The 16,703-nt window shown below is 38.4% G+C and overlaps 1 protein-coding gene across 2 annotated transcripts in view; it reads left to right on the top strand.

Annotated features, from left to right (window-relative positions):
- The window catches only part of LOC128686051 (procathepsin L), a 34,704-nt gene that overhangs the window by 8,700 nt on the left and 9,301 nt on the right, over positions 1 to 16,703 (top strand). For both annotated transcript variants that reach the window (XM_053772690.2, XM_053772691.2), the window contains exons 2-3: positions 4,390 to 4,488; positions 8,973 to 9,125. In XM_053772690.2, the coding sequence (XP_053628665.1) occupies positions 4,390 to 4,488; positions 8,973 to 9,125 (252 nt within the window). The remainder of the gene's footprint in view (positions 1 to 4,389; positions 4,489 to 8,972; positions 9,126 to 16,703) is intronic.

The following is a 16,703-nucleotide window of genomic DNA, read 5'->3' as shown; positions in this document are numbered from 1 at the left end:
CCCATCACACACAAAACCTCCTTTACCCCCTCCCTCCACCCTTTCCTAGGCCGTCCTTTATCCCGCCTTCCCTCCACTATAGATTTGTGCACTCTCGAAATCTTTCTATTTTTTTCCACCCTCTTCACATGTCCGAACATCCTCAACAACCCCTCCTCAGCCCTCTGGATGATAGTTTTGGTAATCCCACACCTCCTAATTTCCAAACTTCAAAGTCTATGCATTACATTCACACCACACATTGCCCTTGGACACGACATCTCCACTGCCTTTAGCCTTCTTGTTGCAACATTCACCACCCATGCTTCCATCATATAAGAGCATTGGTCTAACTATACTCTCATAAATTCCCCTGCTTGCTTCCGTGAACAAAGTTCTTTGTCTCCACAAACTCCTCAATGCACCACTCGTCTTTTTCCCTCGTCAATTCTATGATTCGCCTCATCTTTCATAGACCCATCTGCTGACATTTAAACTCCTAAGTATCTGAATACATTCACCACCTCCATACTCTCTCTCCCTCCAATCTGATATCCAATCTTTCATTACCTATTTTTTTTTTCTGTTATCCTCATCACCTTACTCTTTTCTGTATTCACTTTTACATACCCTACCAAACTCATCCACCAACCTTTGCAACTTCTCTTCAGAATTTCCCAAAAGAATAGTGTTATCAGCAAAGAGCAACTGAGACATCTCCCACTTTGTGTTAGTCTTTATCTATTAACCCCACACCTCTTGCCAACACCTGAGCATTCACTTCTTTTACAACTCCATCTATAAATATATTGAACAACCATGGTGACATTGCACATCCTTGTCTAAGGCCTACTTTTGCTGGGAAATAATCTCTCCTACAGAAGACACAGGCATAACACGAGGTACAAAACACTTTTTGACATCCCTTGTGTCTGTCTCGCTATGCAAAAATGCAATGCACGTAAAGGGCCTGAAGATCTGGAACTCTGCCTGAAACAGCAAGAGGTCTCCTGCCCAAAAATCAAGTTAGAACTGTGACAAAGAGAACTGTGATTCTGTATCTCTTAACCCCACACCTCTTGCCAACACCCGAGCATTCACTTTTCTTTACAACCCCTTCTATAAATATATTGAACAACCATGGTGACATCTCACAAACTTGTCTAAGGCCTACTTTTACTGGGAAATAATCTCCCTTTCTTACATACTCTAACCTGACCCTCACTATCCTTGTAAAAGCTCTTCACTGCTTGCAGTATACAGAGGAAGTATGCATGCTCTCTGTCAATCCCTAGGTACCTTACCCTTTTCCATACATTTATTAAATACATGCATTAACCACTCCAAAACTATCCTCACCTGCTTTTAACATTTGTCTTTATCCCTTCAATCCCAGGTGCTTTACCCCATTTCATTCTACTCACTGCTGCCCACATTTCCCCCACACAAACAACTGGCTCTTCCTCACTCCTACAAGGTGTTATTCCTCTTTGTCCTGTACACAAAATTACAACTTCCCTATCTTCAACATTTAACAATTCCTCAAAATATTCCCTGCATCTTCCTGACACCTCTAAACTCCCCATTTTAAAAACTCTCTTCTCTTATTTTTAACCCTTTGAGGGTCGACAGGCCCTCTCCGAGACTCATTCTCAGGGTCGGCCAAATTTAAAAAAAAAAAAAAAAATTCTCGTATGAAAAGATAGAGAATCTTTTCCCGATCATAATGACACCAGAAGTTTGAAATTTGATGGAAAACTTACAGAATTATGCTCTCGCGAAGTTAGCGGTCTCAGCGATGTTTACGCATCGGCGATTTTGCCCACTTTGAGCCCCATTTTCGGCCAATTCCACTGTACTAGTCGACAAAAAACATGAATATTTCGCTAGAACTCCATTTTTTTCTATCGAATGAGTGCAAGAAACCACCCATTTATCAATTTCAACTATCCAGTACAGTGGTCAGAATTTAGCAATTTTGCCAATTTCACACAAATTTCAAAAGATGCCAATTTCCGAATAGGGTCCAGAACAAACAAATACATTCCTGGCACTAAAATGACATTTCCTCTGTTCATTAGTCACGTCTCAAGGCCCCTCTTATATTCTTTTGCTTTCCATTTTGAATTTTTATTCTCACAAAAAATAGTAGATTTACTGTTATGCATACTACTGCATTAGTGTAAAAAAATGGTATAAATAATATTGGCACACTTGCGAAAGAATATTAGACTCACTAGTTGACGTGCATTGGAACCTTGGCATGATTTGTTTACTTTTGAACTTTGGTAAAAATCGAACATTTCTGCTACTTTGAGCTCAATTTCAAGGTACTTTTCATTGTAAAACCAGTCAAAATCATCTCAATTTCTGTAATATGTCTTCCATTCTATAAAATGAGACCAAGAAAACTAGAATACAACAATAAATACCATACGAAAATACAGTGCAAAGTCGCTGTTTTATTCCAAAAAAACGGTCGAAGTTTTTTTTTCTCATTATGCACTGTGTGCTGCAGGATTTTTTTTTATACTGTGCACACTGACTACATAGACCCATTCTTTCATATGTAGGCCTACCAGCTTTCTCCCACTAGATTTGAGGGCACTAGAATTTAGGCGTACTAGTACGTCAAAAACCCTGGGTCATAAGCCGTACTAGTACGGCCGAAACCCTCAAAGGGTTAACTATCAGTTCCATTTTTCATTCCCTAGGCTTTCTCAACTTATTAATCTCACTCCAAAAGTATTCTTTAGAATTATTAATATCACTCTAAAGCATTTATGTTGCTTCATACTGATTAGAAGTTGTATTGATTTTTAACCCTTTGAGGGTCGACAGGCCCTCTCCGAGACTCGTTATCAGGGTCAGGAAATTTAAAAAAAAAAATAATTTTTTCTTACAAAACGATAGGGAATCTTTTCCCGATCATAATGACACCAAAAATATGAAATTTGATGGAAAACTTACAGAATTATGCTCTCGCGAAGTTAGTGGTCTCGGCGATTTTGCCCACTTTGAGCCCCATTTTCGGCCAGTTCCACTGTACTAGTCGACAAAAACATGAATATTTCGCTAGAACTCCATTTTTTCTATTGAATGAGTGTAAGAAACCACCCATTTACCAATTTCAACTATCCAGTACAGTGGTCAGAATTTAGCAATTTTGCCAATTTCACACAAATTTCAAAAGATGCCAATTTCCGAATAGGGTCCAGAACAAACAAGAAATACATTCCTGGCACTAAAATGACATTTCCTCTGTTCATTAGTCACGTCTCAAGGCCTCTCTTACATTGTTTTGCTTTCCACTTTGAATTTTTATTCTCACAAAAAATAGAAGATTTACTGTTATGCAGACTACTGCATTAGTGTAAAAAATGGTATGAATCATATTGGCGCACTTGCAAAAGAATATTAGACTCGCCAGTTGACGTGTATTGGACGCTTGGCATGATTTGTTTACATTTGAACTTTGGTAAAAATCGAACATTTCTGCTACTTTGAGCTCAATTTCAAGGTACTTTTCATTGTAAAACCAGTCAAAATCATCTCAATTTCTATGATATGCCTTCCATTCTATAAAACGAGACCAAGAAAACTAGAATACAACAATAAATACCATACGAAGATACAGTGCAAAGTCGCTGTTTTATTCCAAAAAAAACGGTCCAAATTTTTTTTTCTCATTATGCACTGTGTGCTGCAGGATTTTTTTTTATACCATGCACACTGACCACATAGACCCATTCTTTCATATGTAGGCCTACCAGCTTTCTCCCACTAGATTTGAGGGCGCTAGAATTTAGGCGTACTAGTACGTCAAAAACCCTGGGTCGTAAGCCGTACTAGTGTGTCCGAAATCCTCAGAGGGTTAAGCATAGCCCTAATATAGGACTGAGTAAATTTGACAGGATGTTTAACCTGGCAACAGCCTGGTTGATTAGGCTAGCACCAGACCAGCCTGGCCCATGGCTGGGCTCTGGGAGTAGAAAGACTCGGAACTCATGAAAGGTAAACCAGATGTTCGCTATTTCCCACGAACTGTCATTTACTCCATTGTCACTCATAGCTCCCACAAATAAGCTGGGAGTGGTAAATTTTGGCTTAGACTTGAAAAGATGAGATTTATGGGTTGGAAGGTCAGCCACCCAAGATGACCCAAGAAAATCAGCGAGTCACTGGGGAGTGTCTGTCTTATTTCCCCTGGGGTTCTCAGTCTTGTCCTCCAGGATGTGACTCACCAGTTGTCTAATACCAAGGTACCATACTACTTACTGCTAGGTTAACAGGGACAGCAGGTGTTAAGCATTCCCACTGTTTCCCTAATAAAATTATTCTCTGTGGATATTAAACAAGACAAGTTGTAAGCTGTTTTCTATTTTGTACTGACAAGTTGTTTTCCAACAGATGAGGGTCTTGGCAGCATCAGTGTTAGTGGCCATTCTGGCTTCAGCATCTGCAGTGTCTTTCTTCTCTGTTGTCTTGGAAGAGTGGGAAGCCTTTAAGGTAAGGGTTATGTTTGTGCTAATTAATAGCATATCAAAAATTGGGAAGTGATCTCAGAATTTTTCTTAAGTTTACTTAACAGCAAGCTATAAAGGAGGGAAATGTTGATAGAATTGGTTATTAGTTCACCTTTGTAATCCTTTGGGAATTAATAATCCTGTTGGGAGCTTTTAATGAGTTGGTTTGATAGGATGGAATTGCTCAAATGATAAAGAGTTCTTTTAATATCTTTTATTTTCCCATAATATGCTGCTCTACAGCTGGCATGCAGCAGTAGTGCCTTTGTCTGACAACAAAAGGACCCAGGCTCAATCCTAGGGTGAGTGGAAACATTAGGTATGTTTCCTTTCACTTGTTGCCCTTCATATATAATAAATAGGTAGCTATATGTTAGCTGGTTGTTGCTAAAATGAACAGTGGATCTCAGTGGTATTTAAACGAGCTAAATTGCTTTATTTTATAGCATTGGTTGCTATCCCTCTCAGGTTAATCATTTAAATCTGCCATTAATAGTTTGGTGTTCTTAAATTTTAAGGGACCGACGAACGTTTTTGGAGTGATAAAAAAATTTAAATTGAAAAATTATGGAAAAAAAAAATGTTTTCTTGCCAAAAAATAGTGCATATTTCTGGCAACATGTTTATGCAATCAGCTTGTTTCAATCATATTTCTAAGTATTTTTTTTTGTTTTTCAAAAATGTAATTCTTTTTGTTCTTGCTGTCATCAAGAGGACATGTTGGTAGTTAGTGGTTTTTTTTTTTTTTTTATTTTTTTATTTTTTTTTTTTTTTGCAACTTCTGTGAGGACTAAAGTGAGGAGCTTGGAGTGATTGTGGCTCAGTAGCCTGAGGGCTGTCAGCAAGGATGTGGGTGTGCAACATGCTCAGATTTGGCATGCCATGACTGTAGAATTTTACATACAACATAATTATGTATAACTCAGGAATAAATTATTGACATTATTTTCCCTCTCATGCAAAGTATTTATGGAGCATCATGACTTTTTTACACGTTATCAAGGAATGATGGTTCTAGTGAATTACACAGATGGTTTGTGATATGTTTTACCGTTTTGTTTTTGTTGAATTTTTTTCTTCCAAAACAGCCCTTAACCCTTAGACTGTCGCAAGCCCCTTTTCTGAAACTGTCATTCTATGTTGAAAAATTTTTGAGAAAAAAAAATTATTTTTTCTTATGAAATGATAGAGAATCTTTTCCCGATGGTAATGACACCGAAAGTACGAAATTTGGTCGAAAACTCACAGAATTACACTCCCGCAAAGTTAGTGGTCTCAGCGACATACACACATTGGCGATTTCGCCGACTTTGAGCCCTGTTTTTGGTCAATTCCGTTGTTCCAGGTGACCAAACTCATAGCTATTTCTTTAGAACTCCATTTTTTCTATCACTTGAGCACAAGAAACCGCCCATTTACCGATTTGAAATACCCAATAAAGTGGTCAGAAATTGGGAATTTGGCCAATTTCATGCAAATTAAAAAAGATGCCAATTTCAAAATAGGATCCAGAATAAACAGTGTAGACATTCTTGGCACTAAAATAACATATCCTCTGTTCATTAGTCACGTCTCTAGGCCCCTCTTATATTACTATTGCTTTCTATTTAATTTTTTATTCATACAAAAAATACAAAATTTACTGTTATGCAGACTACTGCATTATTGTAAAAATGGTATAAATAATATCAGTGCACTAGTGAAAGAATATTAGACTCCCCAGTTGATGTGTATTGGACGTGTGGTGTGATTTGTTTACTCTTGAACATTGGTAAAAATCGAACATTTCCGCTACTTTGAGCTCAATTTCAAGGTCGTTTTCATTGTGAAACTAATCAAAATCATCTCTATTTATGCAATATGTTTTCCATTTTATAACGTGAGACTATGAAAACGAGAATATAACAATAAATACTCTACGAAAATACACCTCAAAGTTGGTGTTTTAATCCAAAAAAACGGTCAGTTTTTTTTCTCACTATGCACTGCAGGCTGCAGGATTTTTTTTATGTGGTGTACACTGACCACACAGACCCATTCTCTCACATGTGGGCCTACCAGCTTTCTCCTGCTTGATTTGAAACTGCTAGAATTATTGAGCATATATACGTCCCGTAAGACGTATATATACGACCAAAACAGTCAAAGGGTTACAAAAAAAAAAAAAAGACATATTTCAACATTTTGTATAATGCAATATATTGACATTTTGCTCAAACACCTGTGTAATAAGATTACCTAACTTGTTATCTTTCATCTGATGTCGACTAAAACATTGTACATCTTAACAATTAAGCCCTATAGAATAGGGTGCTATTTATTTTTTTCTATCTAACTGTAAGGCTTTTGACAGGGTCCCACATCAGAGACTATTGAGGAAAATTAAAGCACATGGAATAGGAGGAGAAATTTTTTCCTGGATAGAGGCATGGTTGACAAATAGGCAGCAGAGAGTTTGCATAAATGGGGAGAAATCAGAGTGGGGAAGTGTCACGAGCGGTGTTCCACAGGGGTCAGTGTTGGGCCCCCTGCTGTTCACAATCTACATAAACGACATAGATGAGGGCATAAAGAGCGACATCGGCAAGTTTGCCGATGACACCAAAATAGGCCGTCGAATTCATTCTGACGAGGACATTCGAGCACTCCAGGAAGATTTGAATAGACTGATGCAGTGGTCGGAGAAGTGGCAGATGCAGTTTAATATAGACAAATGCAAAGTTCTAAATGTTGGACAGGACAATAACCATGCCACATATAAACTAAATAATGTAGATCTTAATATTACGGATTGCGAAAAAGATTTAGGAGTTCTGGTTAGCAGTAATCTGAAACCAAGACAACAGTGCATAAGTGTTCGCAATAAAGCTAATAGAATCCTTGGCTTCATATCAAGAAGCATAAATAATAGGAGTCCTCAGGTTGTTCTTCAACTCTATACATCCTTGGTTAGGCCTCATTTAGATTATGCTGCACAGTTTTGGTCACCTTATTACAGAATGGATATAAATTCTCTGGAAAATGTACAAAGGAGGATGACAAAGTTGATCCCATGTATCAGAAACCTTCCCTATGAGGATAGACTAAGGGCCCTGAATCTGCACTCTCTAGAAAGACGTAGAATTAGGGGGGATATGATTGAGGTGTATAAATGGAAGACAGGAATAAATAAAGGGGATGTAAATAGTGTGCTGAAAATATCTAGCCTAGACAGGACTCGCAGCAATGGTTTTAAGTTGGAAAAATTCAGATTCAGGAAGGATATAGGAAAGTACTGGTTTGGTAATAGAGTTGTGGATGAGTGGAACAAACTCCCAAGTACCGTTATAGAGGCCAGAACGTTGTGTAGCTTTAAAAATAGGTTGGATAAATACATGAGTGGATGTGGGTGGGTGTGAGTTGGACCTGATAGCTTGTGCTACCGGGTCGGTTGCCGTGTTCCTCCCTTAAGTCAGTGTGACCTGACCTGACTGGGTTGGGTGCATTGGCTTAAGCCGGTAGGAGACTTGGACCTGCCTCGCATGGGCCAGTAGGCCTTCTGCAGTGTTCCTTCGTTCTTATGTTCTTATGTTCTTAAGGAAAAAAAGTCACTAAAACAGTGTCTAGGTTTCAAATGCTGCTTAATTCGCAGTAAAAATTTCATTGAAATTGGACCCCCCCCCCCCCCCCCCAAAAAAAAAAAAATTATGTTCATCGGTCCCTTAATGGCTTTGCTGTCGATTTTGGCTAAAATTCATGAGCTAGCTGTTTTCAGAGAACAAAACTGAAAAACTTAATAAATTTGAATTATTGGGCATTTTTATTGTACGTATTTGTGACTTTTTAGATTTAAACATTTAAAATCAAGCATTGAAGGCTTTTTTTGTGCTAGTACAGTAGTGAGTTTGTATCTGGTGATTGAACTGTTACTACTAGGCTGTGGGTAGTTTTTCCATATACAAGTTGTACTATTCACTGGCTTTGTGAAGAGACTGCCTAAATCAGTTTTGCAGGAGGATCAAATGTTTAACCCTTAAACTGTCCAAACGTAGATCTTCGTTCGTTCGCTTAGCGCTCCGAACGTAGATCTGTGGTTTTTTTTTTTTACATGCTTTCAAATGGGGAAAATCAAGGTTGGAGCACTACGCGCGTAAACGTAGATCTATGTTTGGACAGTTTAAGGGTTAAATTTAATTTAGGCAAGAGTTTCAGCCGTCACCAGTCCAGTTAAAATAGTGCAACTGCTGGTTGGGAAGAATTTTGACTTTTGGCCAAGTAATGATTGTACCTTACGTCTAGGCCACTGTGTTCTCCGTGCATGATAATGACTAATTTTTCTGACATGTGGAATCTTATTTCTCAAAAATGCTTTATTGATAAAAGTGTAAAAGCCAAAAAAAAAAAAGAAAATGGTGTGTATATATTAATCATCGAAATGTTGCAATACAAATACAGTTTCCCTTTAATTGTTAACTTCTGCATTCACAGCTTGAGCATGGCAAGAAATATGAGACAGATGTGGAAGAATCTTTCCGTATGAAAATCTATACTGAAAATAAGCATGCGATTGCAGCACACAATAAGTTGTATGCTACAGGGCAGAAGTCATACAAGCTTGGCATGAACAAATATGGTGACATGGTAAGTAAACATATGAATGAAGTTTTTAAGAATCTTAATTGTATAGAGGTTGCTATTATGTTTACTCCTATTTCTCATTATGCAACCAATACTTTTACCATTCATTGTCAGTATACGTATATTCAAAATTTTTAATTTTTGGTTAGCCTACTGTATTGAGGCTGAGTTGTGCAAGATGTACTAGGGTTATTTGTGAAGGGATTCAGGGAAACTGGCTAGCTGGACTTGTGTACTGGAGGTGGAAAGTACTGTGCTTTCATTCTGAAGGAAGGGCGGGGATATTACTGTTTGGAGTTTCAGCTGTAATCCGTTCCAGAAGCTCAGCTGAAACTCAAATTGTTTGAAAGTCAAAGCAATATTGTTAAATTAGACACATGTGCAACTCTTGTTGCACATGTGTCTAATTTAACAACGTGTCGGTTCTTTGAACCATTCATCTACAAAGCAATATTACCCATAAGAAATAATATAAATCCAATTAATCTGTTCCAGACACCTAAAAATATTTAAAAAAAAAAAAAAAAAAATTTTTTAAAGAAATACTATAGATTTACAAAGACAAAACAGTTATAAATACATTATTATTTATTATTATCACACTGGCCGATTCCCACCAAGGCAGGGTGGCCCGAATAAGAAAAACTTTCACCATCATTCACTCCATCACTGTCTTGCCAGAAGGGTGCTTTACACTACAGTTTTTAAACTGCAACATTAACACCCCTCCTTCAGAGTGCAGGCACTGTACTTCCCATCTCCAGGACTCAAGTCCGGCCTGCCGGTTTCCCTGAACCCCTTCATAAATGTTACTTTGCTCACACTCCAACAGCACGTCAAGTATTAAAAACCATTTGTCTCCATTCACTCCTATCAAACACGCTCACGCATGCCTGCTGGAAGTCCAAGCCTCTCGCACACAAAACCTCCTTTACCCCCTCCCTCCAACCTTTCCTAGGCCGACCCCTACCCCGCCTTCCTTCCACTACAGACTGATACACTCTTGAAGTCACTCTGTTTCGCTCCATTCTCTCTACATGTCCGAACCACCTCAACAACCCTTCCTCAGCCCTCTGGACAACAGTTTTGGTACCCCCACACCTCCTCCTAACTTCCAAACTACGAATTCTCTGCATTATATTCACACCACACATTGCCCTCAGACATGACATCTCCACTGCCTCCGGCCTTCTCCTCGCTGCAACATTCATCACCCATGCTTCACACCCATATAAGAGCGTTGGTAAAACTATACTCTCATACATTCCCCTCTTTGCCTCCAAGGACAAAGTTCTTTGTCTCCACAGACTCCTGAGTGCACCACTCACCCTTTTCCCCTCATCAATTCTATGATTCACCTCATCTTTCATAGACCCATCAGCTGACATGTCCACTCCCAAATATCTGAATACATTCACCTCCTCCATACTCTGGAAGAGGAGAGTTATTAAATGGAGAGTTAGAGGTATTGGGAAGATGGAGGGAATATTTTGAGGAATTGTTAAATGTTGATGAAGATAGGGAAGCTGTGATTTCGTGTATAGGGCAAGGAGGAATGACATCTTGTAGGAGTGAGGAACAGCCAGTTGTGAGTGTGGGGGAAGTTCATGAGGCAGTAGGTAAAATGAAAGGGGATAAGGCAGCCAGGATTGATGGGATAAAGATAGAAATGTTAACCCTTTGACTGTCGCAACCCCCAATCCTGAGGCGTCTCCTGGTGTCGCAAAACTTAAAAAAAAAAAAATAATTTTTTTCTTATGAAATTGTAGAGAATATTTTCCCGATTGTAATGACACCAAAAAAACAAAATTTGATGGAAAACTGACGGAATTATGCTCTCGCGAAGTTAGCGACCTCGGCGCTGTTTACAAATTGGCGATTTCGCCCACTTTGAGCCCTAGTTTCGGCTAATTCCATTGTTCCAGTTGCCCAAACTCATAGCTATTTCTTTAGAACTCCATTTTTTCTATCAATTGAGTACAAGAAACTGCCCATTTACCGATTTCAACTACCTAATAATGTGGTCAGATTTTGCAATTTGGCCAATTTCACGAAAAATAAAAAAATATGACAATTTCAAAATAAGGTCCAGAATGAACAATGCAGACATTCCTGGCTCTAAAATAACATTTTCTTTGCTCATCAGTCATGTCTCCAGGCCCCTCTGATATTACTCTTGCTTTCTATTTTGAATTTTTATTCAAACAAAAAATAGAAGACTTACTATTATGCAGACTACTGCAATACTGTAATAATTGTATAAATAACATCAACCCATTCATGACTGCATATCAGAATGGCTAGTTGGACATTTATTGGGCAATGGCATCATTTGTTTACTTTTGAACATTGGCAAAAATCAAACATTTCCCCTACTTTGAGCTCCATTTCTAGGTTCTTTTTATAGTAAAATCAATCAAAATTACCTCTATTTCTATAATATATTTTCCATTCTATCAAATGAGACCAAGAAAACGAGAATACAACCATAAATGCTATACGAAAATAGACCACAAAGTCGGCATTTTAATTAAAAAAAACGGTCGGAGTTTTTTTTCTCATTATGCACTGCGTGCTCCAGGATTTTTTTTATATGGTGCACACTGACTACACATACCCATTCTCTCACATGTGGGCCTACCAGCTTTCTCCTGCTTGATTTGAAGCCGCTAGAATTTATGAGTATATATACGTCAAACACGGTACCTCGTAAGACGTATATATACGGCCGCGGCAGTCAAAGGGTTAAAAGCAGGTGGGGATATAGTTTTGGAGTGGTTGGTGCAATTATTTAATAAATGTATGGAAGAGGGTAAGGTACCTAGGGATTGGCAGAGAGCATGCATAGTTCCTTTGTATAAAGGCAAAGGGGACAAAAGAGAGTGCAAAAATTATAGGGGGATAAGTCTGTTGAGTATACCTGGTAAAGTGTATGGTAGAGTTATTATTGAAAGAATTAAGAGTAAGACGGAGAATAGGATAGCAGATGAACAAGGAGGCTTTAGGAAAGGTAGGGGGTGTGTGGACCAGGTGTTTACAGTGAAACATATAAGTGAACAGTATTTAGATAAGGCTAAAGAGGTCTTTGTGGCATTTATGGATTTGGAAAAGGCATATGACAGGGTGGATAAGGGGGCAATGTGGCAGATGTTGCAGGTGTATGGTGTAGGAGGTAGGTTACTGAAAGCAGTGAAGAGTTTTTACGAGGATAGTGAGGCTCAAGTTAGAGTATGTAGGAAAGAGGGAAATTATTTCCCAGTAAAAGTAGGCCTTAGACAAGGATGTGTGATGTCACCATGGTTGTTTAATATATTTATAGATGGGGTTGTAAGAGAAGTAAATGCGAGGGTCTTGGCAAAAGGCATGGAGTTAAAAGATAAAGAATCACACACAAAGTGGGAGTTGTCACAGTTGCTCTTTGCTGATGACACTGTGCTCTTGGGAGATTCTGAAGAGAAGTTGCAGAGATTGGTGGATGAATTTGGTAGGGTGTGCAAAAGAAGAAAATTAAAAGTGAATACAGGAAAGAGTAAGGTTATGAGGATAACAAAAAGATTAGGTGATGAAAGATTGGATATCAGATTGGAGGGAGAGAGTATGGAGGAGGTGAATGTACAAATACATATAGTACTTAAATGACTAATGAAATAGATAAATAAACATTTAAAATTACATTTACATACCTTTATTGAAGACTCTTGTTGGAAGGGGAATCCTCCACCATAAGGACTTTAGATATCAAAACCCTATCTGGGGTTACTTCTTGAAGTTGTTGAACCAGCCTCTGCTGGCCTTAACCCTTTCAGGGTCCAGAGGCCAAATTTCAAAGGGTGCTGCACCAGTGTCCAAGAATTTTTAAAAAAAAAATTTATTTTTTTCTTATGAAATGGTAGAGAATCTTTTTCTGAAGGTAATAAAACAAAAAGTACAAAATTTGATGGAAAATTGGCGAAATTATGCTCTCGCAAATTTTGATGTGTCAGCGATATTTACGAATCGGCTATTTTGCCGACTTTGACTCCGATTTTAGATCAATTACATTATTCCAGTCAGCCAAATTCTAATTGGTAATTTGGCCAATTTAACACAAACTTCAAAATATTCCAGTTTCAAAATAGGGTCCAGAATAAACAATGCAGGCATTCCTGGCACTAAACTAACATTTCCTCTGCTCATTAGTTATGTTTTCAGGCTTTACAAATGAATTCCATTTTGATTTTTTATTCACATAATGAATTTTTATTCAAACCAAAAAATAAAACATTTACTGTTATGCAATATTGTAATAATTGTATAAATATCATCATCACATTTGTGAATGTATATTAGACCCACCAGCTGGCGTGTATTAGACGTGTGAGGTCGTTTGTTTACTCTTGAACATCGACAAAAAATTAACATTTCTGCTACTTTGAGCTCAGTTTCAAGTCATTTCCAGTACTCAAACCAATCAAAATCATCTTATTTTTGTAATATATCTTCCATTCTATCAAATGAGACCAAGAAATCTCAAATACAATTATAAAAAACATACGAAGAAACACTGCAAAGTCACAGTTTTAATCAAAAATCACGGTCTCGTTTTTTTCCTCTCATTATACACTGTGTGCTGCAGGATTTGTTTTTTGTGGCGCACACATACCACATAGATGTATTCTCTCATATCTAGGCCCAAATTTACCACTCACAGCTTATCAGAGTGAGCTGAGCTCATGGTGTAGATCTACGGTTTGGACCCTGAACGTAAAGCCGTAGATCTAAGGGACGGACCCTGAAAGGGTTAAATTCACTAACAGCAGCACTCGTTCCAGGCATTTTCTTTACAAGAAAGCATAGCATATAAACATGCATAAATATAGCATATAAATGATAGCATATAAACATTGCATGTTTATGTGCTATTGAAGGGTAGGGTTGGATGGAGGGTAAGCATTACGTTTTTTCTGGTCCAGCTCCAAAGAAAATGTGTATGAATCTGCCTTGTCCCAGTAACTGCCCTTAATATTATATGAGGCTTTTGTTTACAATTCTCAGCATGAATTATTCATTGCTTCTCCCTTTGTTTTATTGTGTTTCTCACTTTCTTTACCAAAGGGCTGGCACTAGGAAGTGTCTTTGGGCCCATGGTTAATATGTAGCAGTCATACTCAATCAACAAGCACAAAAAACAATGGACTTATGTGAAATGTTTGGATGAACGCGCAGGGTAATGTTCACTCGAGGAGAAACAAAGCCAGACTGACTCACAACACATGTACTGTTTGAAACTCAAGACAGAATTTAGGCGAAAAAAAGTGACCGAAACTCAAAATGGCCGAAACTTGGAGCAGTCGAAACTTGAGGTTCCACTGGATTGGCTTGCCTTTGGCAAGACAGTAATGCGAGTGAATGATGATGAAAGTGTTTCTTCTTTTTCAAGTCACCCTGCCTCAGTGAGAGATGGCTAGTGTGTTGAAAATATATGATTAGAAGAACAGGATGTATTAGGGTTACATGCAAATAGAATAGTAGGCAAATTTGCATTTAGGAGAACACAGAATCTAAAATTTTGTGGAATAATGGAGCTGCTGCAGCTCAGCTTAGAGCAGAATAATCACAGCATGCATGGTAGTGAGAATAATACTGTGTTAGTTTTATGGTAGTGAGACCATATAAATTTATGTATGAATACGTCTATAGGTTCGGCAAAATCGATGTTGTTTAATACCTTTACTTTCTATTTTTTCTCCTTTAATTCTAATATCCTAACCTAGGCATTTTGTGTTGTCCTTTTTATTTCTTGGTTGCATTTCCTAGCCTAGCTCACAAAATATACACTTGTACAATTTTTTTTTTTTTTTTATACAATGTTTCCTACTATTGACCTTATACACTTCCTGTTGACAATCTGCGTTTATCTGGAGCACAACTGACAGGTTCACACTTTCCGGCTGTACTACTTTTAGTCTGGAGTTCTGATCATTTTTAAACCACCACTAACTATTTCTCTTCTGATCATTTTTAAACCACCACTAACTATTTCTCTTCTGATCATTTTTAAACCACCACTAACTATTTCTCTTCTGATCATTTTTAAACCACCACTAACTATTTCTCTTCCGTCTTTATTTATAAGATTACTACTAGAAATTTTGTTTTTCCCTTGTCAGAAGCAGTATCTCTTGTAGCTGTTTCTAGTTCCATCTTTTACCTGAGGGTACAGCAGTACTAGACTTCTAGAAAGCATTTGTTTATTGCTTTTTCAGATTTCCCAGAGATGTCATTTGGTGGGTTACATTTCCCTTGTTTTTCAAGTATAGAAAGTTGAAATGACAAATGCCTTACATTTTCCTTTTGCAAGTCCCAATATGACTCAGTTTTTAGCAAGCCGCTAACCAGACTGAGAGTCGAAGATCAAAATGAATTTTTTATGAGAGAGCCACAAAATTTGATTAACACAAGCCTATCCGATGTTATCCTGACGCCAAATGACTTCGAACAGGCGATAAATGACATGCCCATGCACTCTGCCCCAGGGCCAGACTCATGGAACTCTGTGTTCATCATGAACTGCAAGAAGCCCCTATCACGAGCCTTTTCCATCCTATGGAGAGGGAGCATGGACACGGGGGTTGTCCCTCAGTTACTAAAAACAACAGACATAGCCCCACTCCACAAAGGGGGCAGTAAAGCAACAGCAAAGAACTACAGACCAATAGCACTAACATCCCATATCATAAAAATCTTTGAAAGGGTCCTAAGAAGCAAGATCACCACCCATCTAGAAACCCATCAGTTACACAACCCAGGGCAACATGGGTTTAGAACAGGTCGCTCCTGTCTGTCTCAACTATTGGATCACTACGACAAGGTCCTAAATGCACTAGAAGACAAAAAGAATGCAGATGTAATATATACAGACTTTGCAAAAGCCTTCGACAAGTGTGACCATGGCTTAATAGCGCACAAAATGCGTGCTAAAGGAATAACAGGAAAAGTCGGTCGATGGATCTATAATTTCCTCACTAACAGAACACAGAGAGTAGTCGTCAACAGAGTAAAGTCCGAGGCAGCTACGGTGAAAAGCTCTGTTCCACAAGGCACAGTACTAGCTCCCATCTTGTTCCTCATCCTCATATCCGACATAGACAAGGATGTCAGCCACAGCACCATGTCTTCCTTTGCAGATGACACCCGAATCTGCATGACAGTGTCTTCCATTGCAGACACTGCAAGGCTCCAGGCGGACATCAACCAAATCTTTCAGTGGGCTGCGGAAAACAATATGAAGTTCAACGATGAGAAATTTCAATTACTCAGATATGGTAAACATGAGGAAATTAAATCTTCATCAGAGTACAAAACAAATTCTGGCCACAAAATAGAGCGAAACACCAACGGGAGTGATTATGTCGGAGGATCTCACCTTCAAGGACCATAACATTGTATCAATCGCATCTGCTAGAAAAATGACAGGATGGATAATGAGAACCTTCAAAACTAGGGAGGCCAAGCCCATGATGACACTCTTCAGGTCACTTGTTCCATCTAGGCTGGAATATTGCTGCACACTAACAGCACCTTTCAAGGCAGGTGAAATTG

The sequence above is a fragment of the Cherax quadricarinatus genome, chromosome 9 (genome assembly GCF_038502225.1).
Source record: "Cherax quadricarinatus isolate ZL_2023a chromosome 9, ASM3850222v1, whole genome shotgun sequence".
NCBI lineage: Eukaryota > Metazoa > Arthropoda > Malacostraca > Decapoda > Parastacidae > Cherax > Cherax quadricarinatus.
Note: the sequence above shows the minus strand (reverse complement) of the source record. Positions and strands in the feature narration are given on the sequence as shown.